Raw genomic sequence first — 18813 nt, forward strand, 5'->3', positions numbered from 1 at the left:
TAGCCTACTTCACTCTGACCTGATAGAAAGTGCTTACTTCCTTTTCCTCGGGCAGTCTGGCCCTGTGTGACAAACAGTTGTGAGGAATAAAGGGGGGGATGGGTGGGGAACAAAGAGGAGGAGGAGATTAGGGATACTGAAATGCACATGTAAAAACCCTTCCTGCATTCAAGTCTGCCATCCTGGTACTTTTGTGAAACCTGACCTAGATTGAAGAAAGGCCAAACTCCAGGAGCTCGGGGCTCCTCATCCACTCACTGCAGAACAAACTGTTCTCTTTCATTGGCCCATTCAATATGGTCGAGAACAAAAAAAAAAGACCGTACTGTGCCAAGGCTCGGTCACAAGGCTGGATGCATCCCAGTCACAGACGGGATCTCGTCGTTTTCGAGAAAAAGACCTCGCAACGCTCATGTGTCAACGGCAGATTCTCAGTTGTGTTTAGTCTTCACACCTCAAACCAAGAAAAAAAAAAACGACATCAGTGGGAAAAAGAGTTGTCAGAGTCAGACACATCATCACCAACTGGATCCTCATAGGTGCCCGATTGCAACACAAGAGGCAGCAGTGTTTTGTTTAGAGTACATGGCATGCCCAACAGAAAAACCATCATCTGTAAATCCTCCAGATAATGTGATGTTCTATTGATGGGCTCAGTTGGACATTTCATGGACTAAGTCCTCTGCCTCATGTCCCGTCCAACTAATTCACACGTCGGCATTCTCACTTATAGCTCCTCCGCTAAATGTTGAGATAAGTTCATTATTTGCAAGTGCATGTGTGAAAACGGCAAAAAAAAGAAAAGAAAAAGTCTTGAACCTGTAACTTGAGCTTCCAGTTGTTGACGGCTGGCCCGGCTCTCACTCTCCACACTTGAGCAGGGACTGGGACTGGAATGTTTTTCCATCTATTTAGTGATTACCCAGTCTACCAGGCATGGGCCACCCATGGGAACAGAAAATGCCTCTCACACTGATACAGAGGATTCGCAGTGAGAAAAAACATCTGTAGCATCCCCACTCCCCCCCCCCCCCACTTTTCCATGCTGAGTGGGAATGTGTATCCTCCTCCAGAGGTTTATCATCATATTACAATAAAACTATCACAGCCACTGAGCCACGTCTTAACACAGGGATACAGGGCTTTCATCTGTAGAAAACAAAGAGCCAACACCACAAATCATCTGTTTGCTATTTTCTTTTTTTTTTCCTCTCTATGAAATCTGAAAATAACCCTGATCATGTCACTGTGATGCCAGAATTATTTTTCTAAGCTCGGGCTTTGAGACCATGAACAGAAAACAGGAGGTGTGGAGTTCAGCAGGCATCAGGCCAATCAGAGAGGGGCTAATTAGATGCTATTGAATTGCATCATGGGAAAAGTTAGGAGATTGACCCCTACTTCAGACTGAATGTTGTCTTGTATTAGCATCTACTACTTCAATCACAGTTTTATTTGGATCTAGTGGCACTGATTTAATTTAATATTGCTAATTAAGTTTCATGAGTGTATAATCACCTTGAACTAAGAAGTGTGTTTTTGTTAGCTTAGAATAAGGGCACAGAAGTGGCCATTTTGAACTGGCATGTTTCTATGGTAGCCCAGAATGGACAAAAACAAACGCTGTCTCAGAGGGTCAGGGCATTTTATTGTTATTATTTTACCTTTAGGCCACCATAGATTCTCTTATACATGTGGATCTGTCACCTGTGTTTCTCAATTCCATAAATGTATGATATTAAATCTTTGACACTCTTCATTAGGCTGACAGTTTAAGAATTTCTAGACATTTGGCTCAACAAATATTTAGCAAATAAATGATTAAAAACTACAAAATATGTCACCATAGTGTATTCAGATACACAGCTGTGTAATGATGGACTCACTCAAAGTCACTTTATCAGTATGTCCTTGTTTTTTTTAATGCCTTTACTTATCTTATTATTCTTTTCTTTTGTAAACAGCAGTTTATTTATGCATTTCTTCATCTGAAAAACATTTATTTTTGACAAATCAGTTCAAGATTTGAACAATAGTGTGGTTGCTAACAGGTGAGATCTTTTCTGATCAAATATAAAACCTACAAATAATATTTGCATCCACAAGATTCTGATCTTTAATTTGTTTTCACACTTTGTAATGTTCATGTTTTATCCAGTGTTCATCAAACCTGGGACATTCCAGATAGGGAATGTCCCAAGTCACTGTCCCATATATGGACATGAAGGGTTAGTAAAGATTGTTTTGCAGTCGGTACTGAACTGCACTTTGACAGATAGGGGGCAGACACGAACATTACTATAATTGTATTTTTAATCAAATAAAACATGCTGCAGCAGCTGCAAACTCCTGCAGCTGCTGTTCTCAGTATCTGTCAGTAATCAGAACTGTATTGTCTTCAGGGATTGCACGATCTAGTTCTTTGATTTCTCAGCAGTCACCACCAGAAAATGATGCTCTCACATACAAGTCAATAATAGGAATTATATTCTAAAGAAAGGTAATCCCACCCACATTATGTTTGGATTAACATCCTGATGGTAATAAATGTTTTTGCAAGGCAGCTGGATTTCTTGTGAGTGAAAAGCCATTTTGCCAGGCTCCCGTAACTCACTTGTGGCCACTTGTGACCAATCAGCGTCCTGTGAGGGAGGAGCTATTGGCAGCTACAGAGAAACGATAAAGCTGCTCAAAAATTCCCTTCGAAGATGCCAAGAATCATAAGTAGCTTTCTGTCCTCGGACTGTAACTTGTTGTGTGTCTTCCTCTGTGCTCTCCTAATAGCCCACATCATACGATGACAGGTGGTCCATCCCATCACCTGCCACGTACTTTCCCATCTCAAACAAACAGCCACTTGCCACCTGGTTTTGTGCAGCCAACCACCAAGTTATATTTAAACATGTAGGTACAGATTGTGGTTTAGCTCAAATAGACCTATGAATTAGAATCATTTTCTTATCATTTATAATGTTTCTAATAACTATTTTAAGTATTTTACAAATCATTGTGGTCTCTCACACTATAGACACTTAATTCATATCAGTTACGTTTATCGGGAATCACGCGCCATCCAGTACACTGCAAAAACTCAAAATCTTTCCAAGAATATTTGTCTTATTTCTTGTCAAAATGTCTCATTTCTAGTCAAAACTAATCTCTTTCCACTTAAAATAAGACTCATCACTTAAAAATTAACTTGTTTTTAGATCATTTTCACTTGTTTCAAACTTATTTGAAATAAGTAGAAAAATCTACCAGTGGAAGCAGTTTTTTGAGCTTGTAATAAGAAAGAAAAACTTGCTCCACTATCAGATTTTTCTAATTATTTCAAGTGAAAATATGCTTGAAAGAAGTAAAAAAAAGTGCCTAAAAACAAGCTACTTTTTATGTGACGAGTCTTATTTTAAGTACAATGCAATTTGTTTTGACTAGAAATGAAATTTTTGACCAGAAATAAGACAAATATTCTTGGTAAGATTTAGAGTTTTTGCAGTGTAGCAATGAAGTGACTGATGATATTTATGACGCCACACCTGAGAGTGCGGTCTCCCTGAAAATATGATGGTCCAGCTCAGATCTATATAACTAAATATAAGTTGTTTTTTTTGGTGTTGTTTCACTTCTTACAGCAGCAGCTCCACTTCAGCACCACTAAAACACTTTTTACGTTTGGAGTCCGGTGCTCCCTCTTTGGATTTCAACTTTCTTCCTCACTTCACCTTCTCTGCTCAGTATCTGTGGGTTCTGTGTGCACACGGCCCTGCAGTCTCATGCCCTTTTACGGGCACTGATGGGGCGTTTACCTATGCTAATCCTATGTTAATTAGGATCACCTGGCACGCGCTCTCAACTTAAGCTGGGGACACACTACGCGATTTTCTGCCCGATTTTACCCACGATTCACAGTCGGGTCTCGTCTGCACCAGTCGGCACTAGTTGGCGACAGTCGGCCTGGCGAGTCGGGGCAGAAATCTGTTAGTGTGTGATGGGGAGCAGACTCAAATCGGCAAGTGTGTGAGGCGAACAGACACTGCCCGACTTCAGTCGCAACAATTCAAACATGTTTGCCGATTCTGGACGCAGTCGGGTAGTGTGTACTGCACCGAACAAATGAAATAGCATCTGAACTCAACGTCGATCCATAACTTTCTTTTTAACTAACCGCATTTGTGGAAATTACATGCTACACTCTTAAACTGTCACTCCCGCGAGAGTTTTTTGCGAGAGTTTGGTGTGTTCAAGTGACCAAGAGATGAGAAACAAATGGGATGATAAATAATTGTTTTTACTGTGTTTTACAGCTGATTTAAGACTTCAAACTCAAAACTGACCCGAACACCATAGATGGTAACAGAAAGCTGACAAGAGGAAGGTTCCATTGAAACCAAGGGGTAGACTGACAGAAAAGGCCCAGGGACCCACACTTAAAATATTAAAACCATTATTTTGACGGATAAGGAAACTTAACAGTGTAACCAAGAGAAGAAAAACTAATTGGATGAAAAAAAATGTTTTTAGTGTATTTTACAGCTGATTTAAAAACATGGGTCAAAACTGACCCTAACACCATAGATGGTAGCAGAAAGCTAACACAAGACGAAGGTGAAGAAGATATTAGTGAATGAGGCCGGCCTAATTGTTTCCAGCGAGAGCATTCATCAGTGTTAAAGCTAAAAGCAAGCGAGAATGCTTCGTTAGTTCCCACCACTGTCATACTGTAGCTTATGTGAAGCTTATCATCTGAACTTATAGCTGCAAAGGCTGAAGCTCAGTGTGTTTAGTTAGTGGGGTTTTCAGCGAAGCCACATATTCCAAATAACCCTTCAAAAACAGTTCAAAATGAATTGAGAGAGTAAAGTAAATTGAGCAGTAAAGCCAGTTGGGTTTAAGGGAAAGTATTAAATCTTTCTTTTGCTGAGTCCATTTTAATATTTCAAATGACAGTATTGTTTATTGATGTCGTAAAATAACATCTGGACATGTTTAATCGTCTTACTGTCTTGTCTGCCTGATGAAGACCACAGAGCACGGAGTACAGTGGGATGTATTGGAGCTTTGTCCCACTTGAGTACGTTCCATAGAAGTATGTTGACTTAAATCACAGGAAAAACATGACGTTAAGACCAATGTTTAGAATTTCACTGTTTAGAACTGGAAGATCAGTGAACAGATAACAGACATAAAAGAGGATTTGACACTGTGAGATACAGTAGAGGATGTTGTTCAGCTGGCTATATTCACAGCTGAACTTGAGGCCTCCTGAGCATCTTGTGCTGTTATCATGTGTACTAAATCACAAGCTCCAGTGCCCCAGGGCATTTCCTACCACAGTCCCCCCCCCCCCCCCCACCGCTATTATTCGTGCTTAACAGTGAACACAACCTAACCCCATTTCCTGTTCTCCAAAGAATTGATCCTCAGATATATTGCTTAAGCCCACTGACCCATAAAACTCAGCAAATGCATTGTGGTCTTTGTCTGAAATTAAAGGAATAAGGGGGGAGTGAATGAAGAGTGGCTGAACGTCTTGAAGTCAGACAAGAAACGTATACGCACAACACTTCAGACTGATACTGACCTGTGGGCCTCTAGGACGAGATCACAATTAAGAGATGCTATGTAGAGAACACGATGACATTATGCGCTCCGCTGTACTGAGCTAAATGAGATAACAGAAAACCTCAATTAAGAAAACTGTATAATGTAGTTAACAACCTCGAACCCAGTTTACTTTCAATAACCCATTAAGATGAAGTATGTAGGCCAGAGGGGGGAGTTTGAAAAGGTTCACTGTTCACCTGAAGGAATCCTTAAAGCTGTTAAAAGAAAGTTTTCCGCACCCTGCCTTGGCATGACGGTGAGTAGAAAGTTGGTGAATTATCGATTTTTGATGAAGTATCCCTTTAAGTACACAATCATCATTTATAACACATGAATACTCATTAGTATGTAGTTTATAAACACAGTTAAAAATGTTTTACTCATCATTGATAAGCACTAACTCGATTCATAAAATACATACTAATGTGTATTTATTAATGCTTAACTAATGCTTAACAGTGTGTACTTATGTGACCCATGTTGCTCTGGCCTGCCCTGAGTGGGTTTCGAAACCGGGTCTTGCATACCGCGGGCGACGATGCTAACTGTTTCACCAAGAGGTCAATGACCACTTGGCAAGTGGGTTAGCACATCTTTTATGGGTGAGTGAGTTTAAAGCAGAAGTAAGCGGAATGTTTGTGTTAATATAAGTCTTAAATAGTTATATCTTCCGACAGCAATCACTTATATAGAGTGTTTGGTCTGAAACACGGGTCTGTCAGTCACTCTGCTCTGCTGTAAGCCGAGGAGAAAACTTTCCTTGTATCCTACAACCTTTATCCAATGAGGAGAGAGAATGGCATGAAGGGCTGTGTGTGCAGCCAAGGGATGCGCGTGAATGTGGTGACGTAGGGACGAGGGCGGGGACTGCTAACTCCATCGGCTGACAAGAAGTTAGCCAAAACCACCGGATCGCTTACTTCTGCTTTAACTAATGCTTAATAGTGTGCACTTATGTGACCGATGTTGTTTGGCCTGCCCTGAGTGGGTTTCGAACTCGGGTCTCCCATACCGCGGGTGACGATGCTAACGTTTCACCAAGAGGTCAATGACCACTTGGCAAGTGGGTTAGCAGGTCTTTTATTGGTGAGTGAGTTTAACTTCAGTACTGCTAACCGCCACACGCCATCACTTCTCCTCACTGGTACCTCATGACTGTGACTATACCCGCGGACATCTGTTACACTTATTATAAAGTGTTACCGAATACATTTAATGCTGAACTTCTTCTGAGTAAACAGCTGTTATTGCTAACATTAATGAGCTCCTTATTTATATATATAAATAAGTCATATTGTTATCATCAATAAATCCCATATAGCTTACAGAGCCAAGCCAATATGCAACAGTAGCCTCACTATGTATCCAAAGCTGATACATGTGTTATAAGAATCATAATAACAAGAGTTAAACTTTAAATATGCTGTTCTCATCTGTACACATTTTAATTGTGCTAATTGTTCTGTTATTCTTTTTTTTATTTATGTCCTGCCTGCTTCAGTGGCTTTGCTGCAGGTTTCCATCTGACCTGTCTGTGTGTGGATTAATTACACATACAACTGCAGTCAGTTTACCAGAGGCTGCTCTGATAACCTTCTTTCACTCTTTCCAAACCTAATCAGTTCTGGCCACAACTGTCTGAGCTGCCATGCTGCAGTAAATCAGTGGGAACTAGAGGCTTCTAGTTAATTTTGCGGAGGGGATTGGGGCATGTGTGTGTGCGCGTGCATACATGTGTGTCTGCGTTTGTGCGCGTTGTTTAGTTCACTTAATAAGAAAGTGAAAAACAAATGATGATATGATTAAACTTCACATTTCCGAGTCATTTACACTTTTTCTAAGTTCCAAATGACAAGAAAAAAGTTTTTTTTTTAAATAGTTGAATGCTAATGTGTGTGTGTGTGTGTGAGAGAGCAGACAGACAGGCTGGGCTTAGTGGGGCCCAGGAGAGCCCTGGGGCCCATACACAACAATAAGCTTCTTTATTACAGACTGAAACTGAAGACAGCGGGGGCACACCCTGTGGGCTCTTCATGCATATCAGCTTATAGGCTCGCATGGAGACACATTCAGCGACTCATAAGCAGAAACAAAAATAACCTCCCGCAGATAGTGAGTAGACACTGTCTGCAAGTTTCGATGCAAACAAAACAGCTCAGGTTTCAACCAGTGGACATAAAAGGACCCAAACTAATGCTAATTAAATGAATCTGGTGTTAACCTGTTGAGAATCGGTATTATGTTGAGAAGATGAGTTCTATTAGCCATGGTAAAAATAACGCTCAATATTAGAGCAACAGAATCCAAGATGTGTTGACTCTTAGCCCCTATATGTGTCTGTAAGTGCCTACATTTTCCATAATGCAATGAATACATCACATCTGTCCTTCTCTAGAATCATTTTTTGAAGTTTCAAATCCAAAGGCTCCAATAATCCCAATGGCAGCACTATGGCATCAACTGGGGCGATTTAGACTTGCACCTCCAGAGAAACACAACAGATAGAATCAAAGTTTCCATGTGGTTCTAATGTTTAACATCTGTGGCCCCTGAAAGCCTGAACACCAGGGGTAACTGCATCTTCAGGGGCAATCTCGTGCTCTGCTGGTGGGCACAAGAGCCAGATTCATCATTTTTTAATGCTTTTGTCTGGAGATCCAACTTCCTGTTTCACTGTAAATTCCTCAACACAGAAGCACAGAGACCTCATGGAAATCTAAGATTTATCGACTAAAAATGAGACTAAGGGAAAAAAAACCCTTAAGCCTCAGCCACCAAAGCTAAACTAAGTTAAAACATTGGAATTGCGCTGATGCCATGTTTGTTTTCAAAATCTTATACTCTCTACTATATTTGTGCATGATAAGTGCTGTATGGTTAAGGTCGGGGAAGATCGTGGTTATGGTTATGAAAAAGCAAACATTAATTGTAGTCTGGGATGGGATGTGAGCTCCGTTCTCCTGCTACACACCCATCCATCATTCCAACCTCCACACTCTTACATTCTCCCACGCTGCATAATGCAATACTTCCTGTCTTAGCGCTGAAATTTGGCACTGTCCATGGGCTTTATTCCTCAGGACACTGGACTACAAGAGGCGATTCAGATGTGTAAATCATGGGACCTTCAAGGAAGTACAGTATAGCCCTTTAAAAACAAACTGTATGTAATGTAATTATAAATGGATAGTTTCAGTTGTTGTTCCTCTCTCATTAATAAAAGTATACCCAGACCCTGTATTCAGGACTTGAAGCCTCTTTGGCAGCAGTTAGAGATTCCAGTCTTCTTGGTTAAATCTCTACAAGCTTTGCACATCTGGAATGTTGCTGTCAGATCAACTCTGTCCGACTGGATGGGACATGTATGAGCTGCTGAGGTTCTCCTCAGGTGTTCAGTCAAGTTCAACTCTGGACTTTGGACTCTTTTCTCAAGGTCATTGTCTTCCTGAAAGGTGAAGCCTCACCCCAGCCTCCGGTTGTCTGCACTCACTGACCTCTGAGTTTGGCTGCAGTCACCCTGCTCTTAATCATGACCAGTTTCCCTGCCCCTGACACCCCTGAAAACACACTACCATGTTTTAATTTGAAAACAATACATTTTTTTCAAACTAATACAATCTCCATCCATATGGACACGGACAGATCTGAAAATGCATGCAAACATGAGCAATCACACACACTGGGCACACATTAGCTGGTACACACAGGAAGCAGATTGTGTGTAGGCCTACTGCTGCAGCTCATTAGTAAAGATCAATAAATTCATTAAATTAAAATACAGAATTTTTCTGAACATAAGCTGCAGCAGGCAACAAGGTCTAAGATTGAGATAAGACCCAATCAGGTTGCGTCTGTGGGCATCTATGTCATCATCAATGAACCTATGCCAGTTATCATACTAAAACGGGTCCAGCAGCATGTTTAGATGCAAAAACGTAACAAATGAGATACATTTTAAAATGACAAAGAGGTGTGCTCAAAACTCACTTTAAAATGTTTTTCCCTCCTTCTAGATCTCATGGCTTGGTGTTGTTCCCAACATGCAGTGCCTAAATAATTTAGATTTTTAATTTAAAAAATTGCAAAATATTCTATGCATGTTTTACTTTGTTCATTGGCTGTTACATGTCTAGTGATTGGAAATCAGCCACATCAAATTAATCGTTGAAGTCTATTTTTCTGCTTTTTCACCATGCATTTCTATAATTCTGAGCTTCAAATGGTTGAAATGTCAGTTGCATTTACACCATTAAGATGAGGAAGTTCTCAGAAACTACACAACCTCTGGAGCTGTGGATACTCTGTCATCCCATAATGAAAATGAAGGAGCCCCTTGCAAATGGTGAAAAGTGACAGATAGCGGCTGATGGGTAACAACAGTAGAGACTGTGTGAGGGTGTCATAGATCATGCTGATGTCTCCACGAAGGACAGACCTCTAGATAAGCTTCTGTGGAGACTAATTCAATTGGAGAGTAACATCAGGCTGAAGTGAGGGTCTGTTGGGCTCAGCCAGACCACAGTGAAGAAAGCACAGAACGGCAGCTGCTGCTGCTGGGGTCAGGACCACGTTCAGGACAATCAGCATTCACAATGTTGGTGTATTTTGTTAAAGGGATAGTTCAATATTTTGGCAAATTGGCCCATTGCCATAATCCCTATAGTTTTAGGAGTAGGTTCATTATGTTTAAGCGTCGGTGCAAACTGTTTTTAGAACGGTGGAGCAGAGCCGCGAGCTGCTCAGAGCTACGCTACGGAGGCTAATGGGATTTTTTGGTTTCCCTCATCAAACTCATCAAATACAACAACTCCAAAACGCTCTGGTGGACAAGTTGTGACCTGCACATTCACCACGTTATGAGATAATAACGGAACGTTTTCGAGGTAAATTCATGCAAAACCGCTGATGCACGTTCCCGTCGGGGGCAGTTTTTCTGCAAGCAGTCTCTGCATTTGCCTCGAAAACAACTCTGTCTCGTAACGTTCCGTTATTATCTCATAGCGTGGTGAATGTGCAGGTCACAACTTGTCCACCAGGGCGTTTTGGAGTTGTTGTATTTGATGAGTTTGATGAGGGAAACCAAGAAATCCCATTAGCCTCCGTAGTGTAGCTCTGAGCAGCTCACGGCTCTGCTCCGCCGTTCTAAAAATAGCTTGCACCGACAATTAAAAGTAATTCAATCATTCATTCAATCATTCCAATTTAACCTCAGGCACACAAAGAACAACACACATACATATAAACACACACATACTCACATACATATGCATCTTCCACCACAATATATGTACTGTACAGCACCACAAACATCACAGCCCTTGTCTTTGTTATTTTGTCTAAGTTGTCTTGTCAGTCCTTGTAATAAGTTGTTTTCTATGTCCCTCTATGTTCGTGTTTTTCCCCACCTATCCTGTAACCGTTATACTATTTGTTTTTAAAAAGAAAAAAAAAAGGGTAACAAACCTACTTCTAAGACTATGGCAATGGGCCAATTTGCTAAAAATGTTGAACTATCCCTTTAATACATAGAAATGTAGTGAAGTTACACATGGAGGAAAGAGCATCTCGTGTTTGGACAGAGAAAACATCTGACAAACATGTAAACCCCCAGCCATGAGAACGGAGCGTTTCTCTGGTGTGTGGTGTTTCTCACTGCTGGTGTTGCTGTGGTTCAGCCAGTAAGACGATACAACAGTCTGTTTTTCCTCTTGAGTGCTTTCACAGAGAACCGGAGTCACACTCAACAAAAAAGACGTGACCGCTCACACAGACAGCAACAGCTGGAGGACTTACCGCTGGAGCAGTTGGAGCCCCCCCAGCCCGGTTCACAGTGGCAGGTGTTGGGAGCCATGCAACGGCCGTGAACACAGCTCTCCGCACAGTGAGCTGGACAGAGAGGAGACAGGAAGACAGGCCACTGATAAGTACAGTCGCTCGGAGACAGACACTCCTAAAGAAGACATCTGCATTAGTGTTAGATATGTAGGAGGAAATCACCTCGGCTTTAACAGAGCTGTACACACTGGGATCGGACTTGAATTACAAGAGTTAAGACTTTGGACTTCCGTGTTTAAAGACTCCACTTACTCCTTGAGTGCCAATATAGGAAAAGAAAAGGATAAGTCCACTATGATTAAAATGATAGTGAGATACATAAATATGAGTAAAACTTCTGTAAAACAGTGATGATTGAGTTTGATGTTCAAACTAAAATCTAAAATGTATCTTTGGTTTCTTCCAAAGAAAGTACATTAAAAAATACAATCCACGTGCAATATGTCCAAAGCAGTGCAAATAAGCAGTTATGTAGCCTACAGTAAATACATAAAGAGAAATTCTTATTAAATAACAAGACAGTAGGCTAACAAGTGGTCTCTGGCGCTCATGTTGTGTTCAGTGCCTGTGTATACCATAAGGAACAAAAGACATCTTATTATGCTCCAGCTGGTCCTCGCGGTCCTGAATCAATGACCAGATGGAAGCAGTTCGGTGGGTGTGAGGTTTAGCCTTCCTGTCAACAGCACTGTCAAATATATTACCAATTATACCAATTCTGGAGAGCATGATTTATTTATTTTTTGCTCCCTACATTCAAGCTGCTGAGCCAGGCTGATGCCCTCGGTGTGGCATTTCAAGTGTCTGTTGGCAAACACCACTTCCTGATTGGGAACAATTGTTGGTTGTCTCCTTTAAAATGCCCTCTGTGTTCTCATTAAAGGTTAGAGTCTGCTCAGTGATTGTGCCCAGATACAGAATCTCCTTCTCAATCTCATGACTTCCTCCTTTTTAGATTTTTTTTTTCTGTGTTAAGCATTATTAGGCTATATTCATCAGTTGTTTCTGTTTTGTGGCCCCTTGCTGTCCGATCCTCAGATCATGTAAACTAAAAAAATGGATAAAGCACAGAAAAAAGTGAAAACGCTCACTCTGATTTTGTTTTGTTAGGTGAGGCATATTGCTCACTTGTTTTTTATATTTTCTTTGTTTTTCATTTTCATTTTTTTATGTAATGTCTCTGTTTTTGTATTATTAAATGTATATTTGATACTGTTGGACCCCAGGAAGAATAGCTGTGGCTTTGCCAATGGGGATCCGTATAATAAACAAACAAACAAACAAACAAACTGAAAACAACAGATCTGACAGTTCAACTCTCAGCTCAGCAATTACTGAGAGGACTGCACAGCTCTGCTCTTCTACACATTCAAGTCTGATTCTTGTCTTTGATTCTTGTTTCTGGTTGGAAAAGATTCATGTGCAAATGATGTTTACTTTCCTTTACATTCTGGTTTGGTCTCCTGCAGCTTGAAGAAAAATATTTGGATATTCAACTGCTAAATGCCTCCCCCCCCCCCCCCCCCCCCCCCCCCCCCTCTCCCTTACTCTCTCTGTCTCACCTCTGACCCAGCATTTACACCCACTTCAAGCTATTTTTGATGTGAGAGGTGAGAGAGAAGTCTTGTGTACATCTGATTCCCACTCTTCCACACACTTATACACACGCACACACTTCAGGATATATCTAGGCACATAGATCAGAAAGGCGACTTACTGAAAACTGTTATGAAAAACATAAATATTAAAGAGTTGTACATCCAGAAAAAAAACTCCTGCGTTTATCCCTCTGCCCATATTTGTCTATATGACAGTCTTAACCTGTCAAATATGAGGCAATGTTGACGTGTTGCAGCAACAGGCTGAAGCGACCAGCAACCAGCGACCAGTCTAGCTCTATGGGTTCATCATGACAAATTTCTTTCACAGTGTTGATCCTCTGTTAGTAGAAAAATATTAACTTTGTGCACTAAAAAGGGAAAATGTAATTTAATAACATTCATTTCTGTAAAAGAACAATAGGAAGAAGCAGTGACTTCCTTTGGCACCAGCTGATATTTCCAGTATGGTGTCACTAAATCTCTGATGAGTCATTAACAAACTCATTTCATTAACGAGGCCTCTCCGGCTGCATCCAAACTAAATCTAATAAATGTAACCTTAATGTAATCTGGTCTCTGACATGCTGTGTGGTGTGAGGATGTGGTGGATCCTCGCTGCGCTGCTTTGTCGAGGAGCTCAGGGAGACTGTCACTGCAGCATGTGATAGCTGCTTACACAACAGAGTCTTTTCACACCAAAATAAATTCCCCTCTGAACTCCCGGGGCACAATATCACATCCCCTGCCTGCCTTGCATCAAACCGCGGCCTCCGTCTCCTCCAACAACACACACATACTATGACTTTCTTCTCTCACCAACCACTGACACTGTGTGCTCACATAATGCTTTCTTTTTACTCTCTCCTCTGAACACCAGTTGTTGTTTTTGCCACTGTGGCTTCACACCTGTCAGCGCCTGCTGGCCACAGAGAGGGGCGAGGGGAGGGAGGGGCGAGGGGAGGGGGGGCTAGCACAGTAGCCAGTAAGGTCACTATAATAAAAATACAAGGAGACCCTAAAGGTTGTGTTTTTTCAGCTTGTGATAGTGATTCAGTTGCACTGTGCTCAACAGCATCTTCATACATTAAAGGGATAATCCAACATTTAGGCAAATTGGCCCATTGCCATAATCCCTATTGTTTTAGGAGTAGGTTTGTTACCTTTAATTGTTGCTGCAAGCTATTTTTAGAACGGCGGAGCAGAGCTGCAAGCTGCTCAGAGCTACGCTACGGAGGCTAATGGGATTTCTTGGTTTCCCTAATCGCCACTGTCGGGGGCAGTTTTTCAGCAAGCACTGTCTTACGACACCGGCATTGCATTTACCTCGAAAACAACTTTGTCTCGCAACAATACATCATTATTTTATAGCGTGGTGAATGTGCAGGTCACAACTTGTCCACGATAGCGTTTTGGAGTTGTTGGATATTATATGTAAGAAATTCCATTAGCCTCCGTAGTGTAACTCTGAGCAGCTCACTTCTCTGCTCCAGCGTTCTAAAAACAGCTTGCACCGACAATTAAAAGGTAAAAAACCTACTTCTATACTATAGGGATTATGGCAATGGGCAAATTTGTCAAAATGTTGGAATATCCCTTTATGTTGCATTATATTATGTATTATTTTATTTTCCTTACACTGTCCAAGTCACAACATGACAAAACTTTTACTTTGTATAGGCTACTACACCTGAGAGCTGATCAAGGTTGAGTGTACTGTGTTTTGATTTTAATGAATTTAGATTTTTGAGTTGTGAAGAGTTTTCTTGCATTCATAACATTAAGACTATAGGATGCCTGATTGATGGAATACCAACAAAATAAAACCATTCATGCAGAACATGTCATTATAGTGCTGGCTTAATGGTCCCATACAGTATAAAGGTAGATGTGCATGTGTGCTTTGATTATGAAGCGGGACTATAGGTTTTATACTGTGAAAGTGTTAAAGCCTTATACCACATAGAAATGCACACGGGGGTGCCGTGTGTCGCAGTGGGTTGAGCAGGCACCTCATATGCAGAGGCTATGGTCCTTGCTGCAGTTGGACCCGGTTCGAATCCCACATCGGGCGGCCCTTTACTGCATATCATTCCCCCTCTCTCTGCCTCCCCATTTCCTGTCTCTCTCAACTGCACTAACCAATAAAAGGCATAAAATGCCCCAAAAATATACTTTAAGAAAGAAATGCACACAGCCTCTCTGAAACTGAGGTTTAAGCCAGCCGTCAGGACTTCCTGTAACTCTGTGATGTCACAACAACAAAGCAGTCACTGTCCTCAGTCATGGCTCAAACCCACTGAACGTCCATCCAACATTGCAGGATTTCGTTTCTCTGGGTGTCTGACAGTTAAATAAATATAGAAAATATAGAATTTGATATTTTTATTGGCTTACTCAGAAAACGGTCAGCCAATCAGGAGAGAGGTTTGGAGAATGCCCTCTTCTGATTGGCAAACTGACCCATTGTCACTAAATGTAGAACTACACTGAGATAATTTTGGTTATCTAAATGTAAATACATCTTTGATGAGTAATATAAGGACTTTCAACATATTCAACATCAAGGTACTCACGAGCACAGATCTCTCCGTCCTCGTCGAAGCCTGGGCAGCACTGGGACTTCCTGCGGTACATGGTTTTCTCACCTCTGCGATACGCTGTCCGATAGCTCACCCTGCACACACACAGGAGGTGAGATCACACACATGATCACACAATGTCATTCACTTTCATTGATCATTTCATTGTGTGGTATAAAATGTGGAGTAAGTTCTCTGCATATGGAGCCAGGTGGAATTAATCATTTAAAGGGATAGTTCAACATTTTGCAGAATTGGCCCATTGCCATAATCCCTATAGTCATAGCAGTAGGTTTGTTACCTTTAATTGTCGGTGCAAGCTGTTTTTAGAACGGCGGAGCAGAGCGGTGAGCTGCTCAGAGCTACGCTACGGAGGCTCATGAAATTACGTGGTTTCCCTCATCAAACTCATCAAATACACAATCCAACAACTCCAAAACGCTCTTGTGGACAAGTGGTGACCTGCACATTCACCACGCTATGAGATAATAACGGAACGTTACGAGACATTGTTTTCGAGGTAAATTCATGCAAAACCGCTGATTCGTGTTCCCGTCTGGGGCAGTTTTTCGGCAAGCAGTCTCTCAAAAACAACTTTGTCTCGTAACGTTCCGTTATTATCTCAGAGCGTGGTGAATGTGCAGGTCACAACTTGTCCACCAGAGCGTTTTGGAGTTGTTGGATTGTGTATTTGATGAGTTTGATGAGGGAAACCAAGAAATCATTAGCCTCTGTAGCGTAGCTCTGAGCAGCTCACGGCTCTGCTCCGCCGTTCTAAAAATAGATTGTACCAACAATTAAAGGTAACAAAACTACTCCCAAGACTATGGGCCAATTTGCCCCCCCCCCCCCCCCCCCCAAAAAAAAAACTTTCCCTTTAACTCTGTTCTGATGACAACCCTGTCAGACCAGAACAATTCTTATATGAGAAGCCTGTTCATACACAGTGTCTAATAAATAAAACTGATTATGAAAGAAATGGTAAACTCTTCCTGTCATGATCCCTTGTCCATGGTAAAACACAAAAACAATTCAACACTGGATACATTTTGGTTATACATCTATTATTTGACCAGCCCAGTACAAGATCATATCAGTCACTCAACAGTCTCTGTATAAATAAAATATCAGAATTACAAGTTTTGATGGATGATATGGGCTCCTCCTCTGTAACTGTAATGCTATTTAAGCAGGTCTACTGCACCAGTGAAACAGTGTAGAAGAACTGACTGACTGTGAATTGCATTTGAAGGAATTTATATAAGAAACTGTGTGAATGTCATGCGACTGGTTACTTGGCCATTCTCTCTGCAGCTGGAAGAGAAGTGTTTGTAGTGACTTTGAACTCTTCTGTTTAAACCTCATTTCTGTGGCTTGGACGCTCAAGAAAAAAGACGTCAGTGGACTTTGTGATAACAATTTCTGTCAGACTTCTAATTTCTAAGTTGCAATAAATAGATTTTGTTTGTCCTCACTTTGTGATCATGCAGTTGCTAGTGTAGACTGACGCCACAATGACATAAGCTTGACAAAAATAAAGGAACTCAAGCAGCTTCAAGCCACGGAGGAGAAGGAGGGGGTGGAAACACTGTGGTTAACAGATGAGGGAAGCGTGCTGGTGCACTACAGAGACCAAAGCAGGCCAACCTCCACCCTCTGCACCCGTACACACAGGTTCTTGTTTGGTGCCGTCCTTACCTGTGTCTGGTGCACTTGAACCAGTTGAGGATGTCGGTGCAGCTGGTGTAATAAACCTGATCGAACGGATGAGCGTACGACTCCTGCACGGTCACCGAGTAACTGAAACCACAGGAAGAGACAGAGGAGAGACACATCAGATATGAGGATCAGGATCTGTGTTAGTGTGTGTGTGTGCAGAGGTTTCCTACACAACATCCAACCCCTCATGTTCATCCCACAGGATTCTGAAACACACCTCTGTCTGAAGCGAGTATTTTTATGTGTGTTATTTAAAGGGATAGTTCACCCAAAATTCAAATTTCACTGATTATCTACTCACCCTCATGTCAACTAAGAGCTGTGAGAATTTTCAGAGTCCTCCGTGCCTTCTCTGAGTTACGGGGGGGTCCGCACAGCAGTATTTGTCCATATAATGGTTGTGAATGGATACCACTTTTCTTCGTCCAAAAAGACACACCAAAAAACATCCAAATACCTCCATACTGCTCGTCTGTAATGTCCCTCTTGTATTGAAGCCCCGACATGAGAAATTGTTCCGAAAAAATTAAATAAGTCTATATTTTAAGCTTGTTTGTAGCGGAAGCTCCCAGTGTCTCAGTTCACTGCTCTTCCTGTGTCCGTGCAAATCTCGCGTGGTTTGCACTGACTGGCAGAACAATTTCTCATTTCGGGGCTTCAATACAAGAGGGACATTACAGATGAGCATTATGGAGGTATTTGGATGTTTTTTGGTGTGTCTTTTTGGACGAAGAAAAGTGAAGTGGTGTCCATTCACAACCATTATACAGTATACAGTATTTATGGGGACCAAAATGCAGGACCCTGAGTTGTGGAAGCTGTGTCATTAACAGGTCCCCACAAATATAGTGATATGCAGGTAGTATGTGTGTAAGAAATACTTATGCGCACAGATGTCTCCATTCTCATACAGTGTGTGTGTGTGTGTGTGTGTGTTAATGTGTGTTTCAAGTCCAGAAAATTTTCACTTTTATCTAATAGTTCACCAAACAGCCCAGAGCACATGGTTTTGATTCAACAAACATTTGTGAAGCATTATTTTATGTGTGTGAAAATTCTTTATTGTGTTCAACAGATTTACTGGAAATAAGAATATAACCTGGTTCTGATTAGAGGGGAAACAAGAATTCAATTGGTACAATAATACAAGCCTAAATCATAGAACGAGTTATAAATTAATCGATAAATGTTAAATAAAGTTTCCAATGATAAGTGAATAATAAATGAACAGTTTAGTTGGTGTTAAGTAGAGGTTTTCTTCCAAGGACATTCCTATTCCCGCTACAAAAAGTGTTTATTTTTGTTTTATAAACCAATTAAATGAAGTGTGACTCTATTTGCTAAAGCAGGGAGTCAAGGCAACAGGCTTTAATGACTGCATGTTGTTTAAATGAGTCATTTGTATTTTTTTTGCAATTGTCACATAGTCAGTGTTACTCTTAAAGCAGAAGTAAGCGATCCGGTGGTTTTGGCTA

General features: G+C 41.2%; 1 protein-coding gene across 1 annotated transcript in view; it reads right to left on the bottom strand.

Annotated features, from left to right (window-relative positions):
* megf10 (multiple EGF-like-domains 10) overlaps positions 1 to 18813 on the bottom strand; it is a gene marked incomplete at its 3' end in the record, with an annotated part of 63166 nt that overhangs the window by 29512 nt on the left and 14841 nt on the right. Inside the window, exons 3-5 of the mRNA XM_083983746.1 lie at positions 17318 to 17419; positions 15614 to 15714; positions 11398 to 11490 (exon numbers count right to left, since the gene is read on the bottom strand). Of these exons, the coding sequence (XP_083839872.1) occupies positions 11398 to 11490; positions 15614 to 15714; positions 17318 to 17419 (296 nt within the window). The remainder of the gene's footprint in view (positions 1 to 11397; positions 11491 to 15613; positions 15715 to 17317; positions 17420 to 18813) is intronic.

Source organism: Trachurus trachurus (assembly GCF_905171665.1).
Source record: "Trachurus trachurus genome assembly, chromosome: 12".
Taxonomy (NCBI): Eukaryota; Metazoa; Chordata; class Actinopteri; order Carangiformes; family Carangidae; genus Trachurus; species Trachurus trachurus.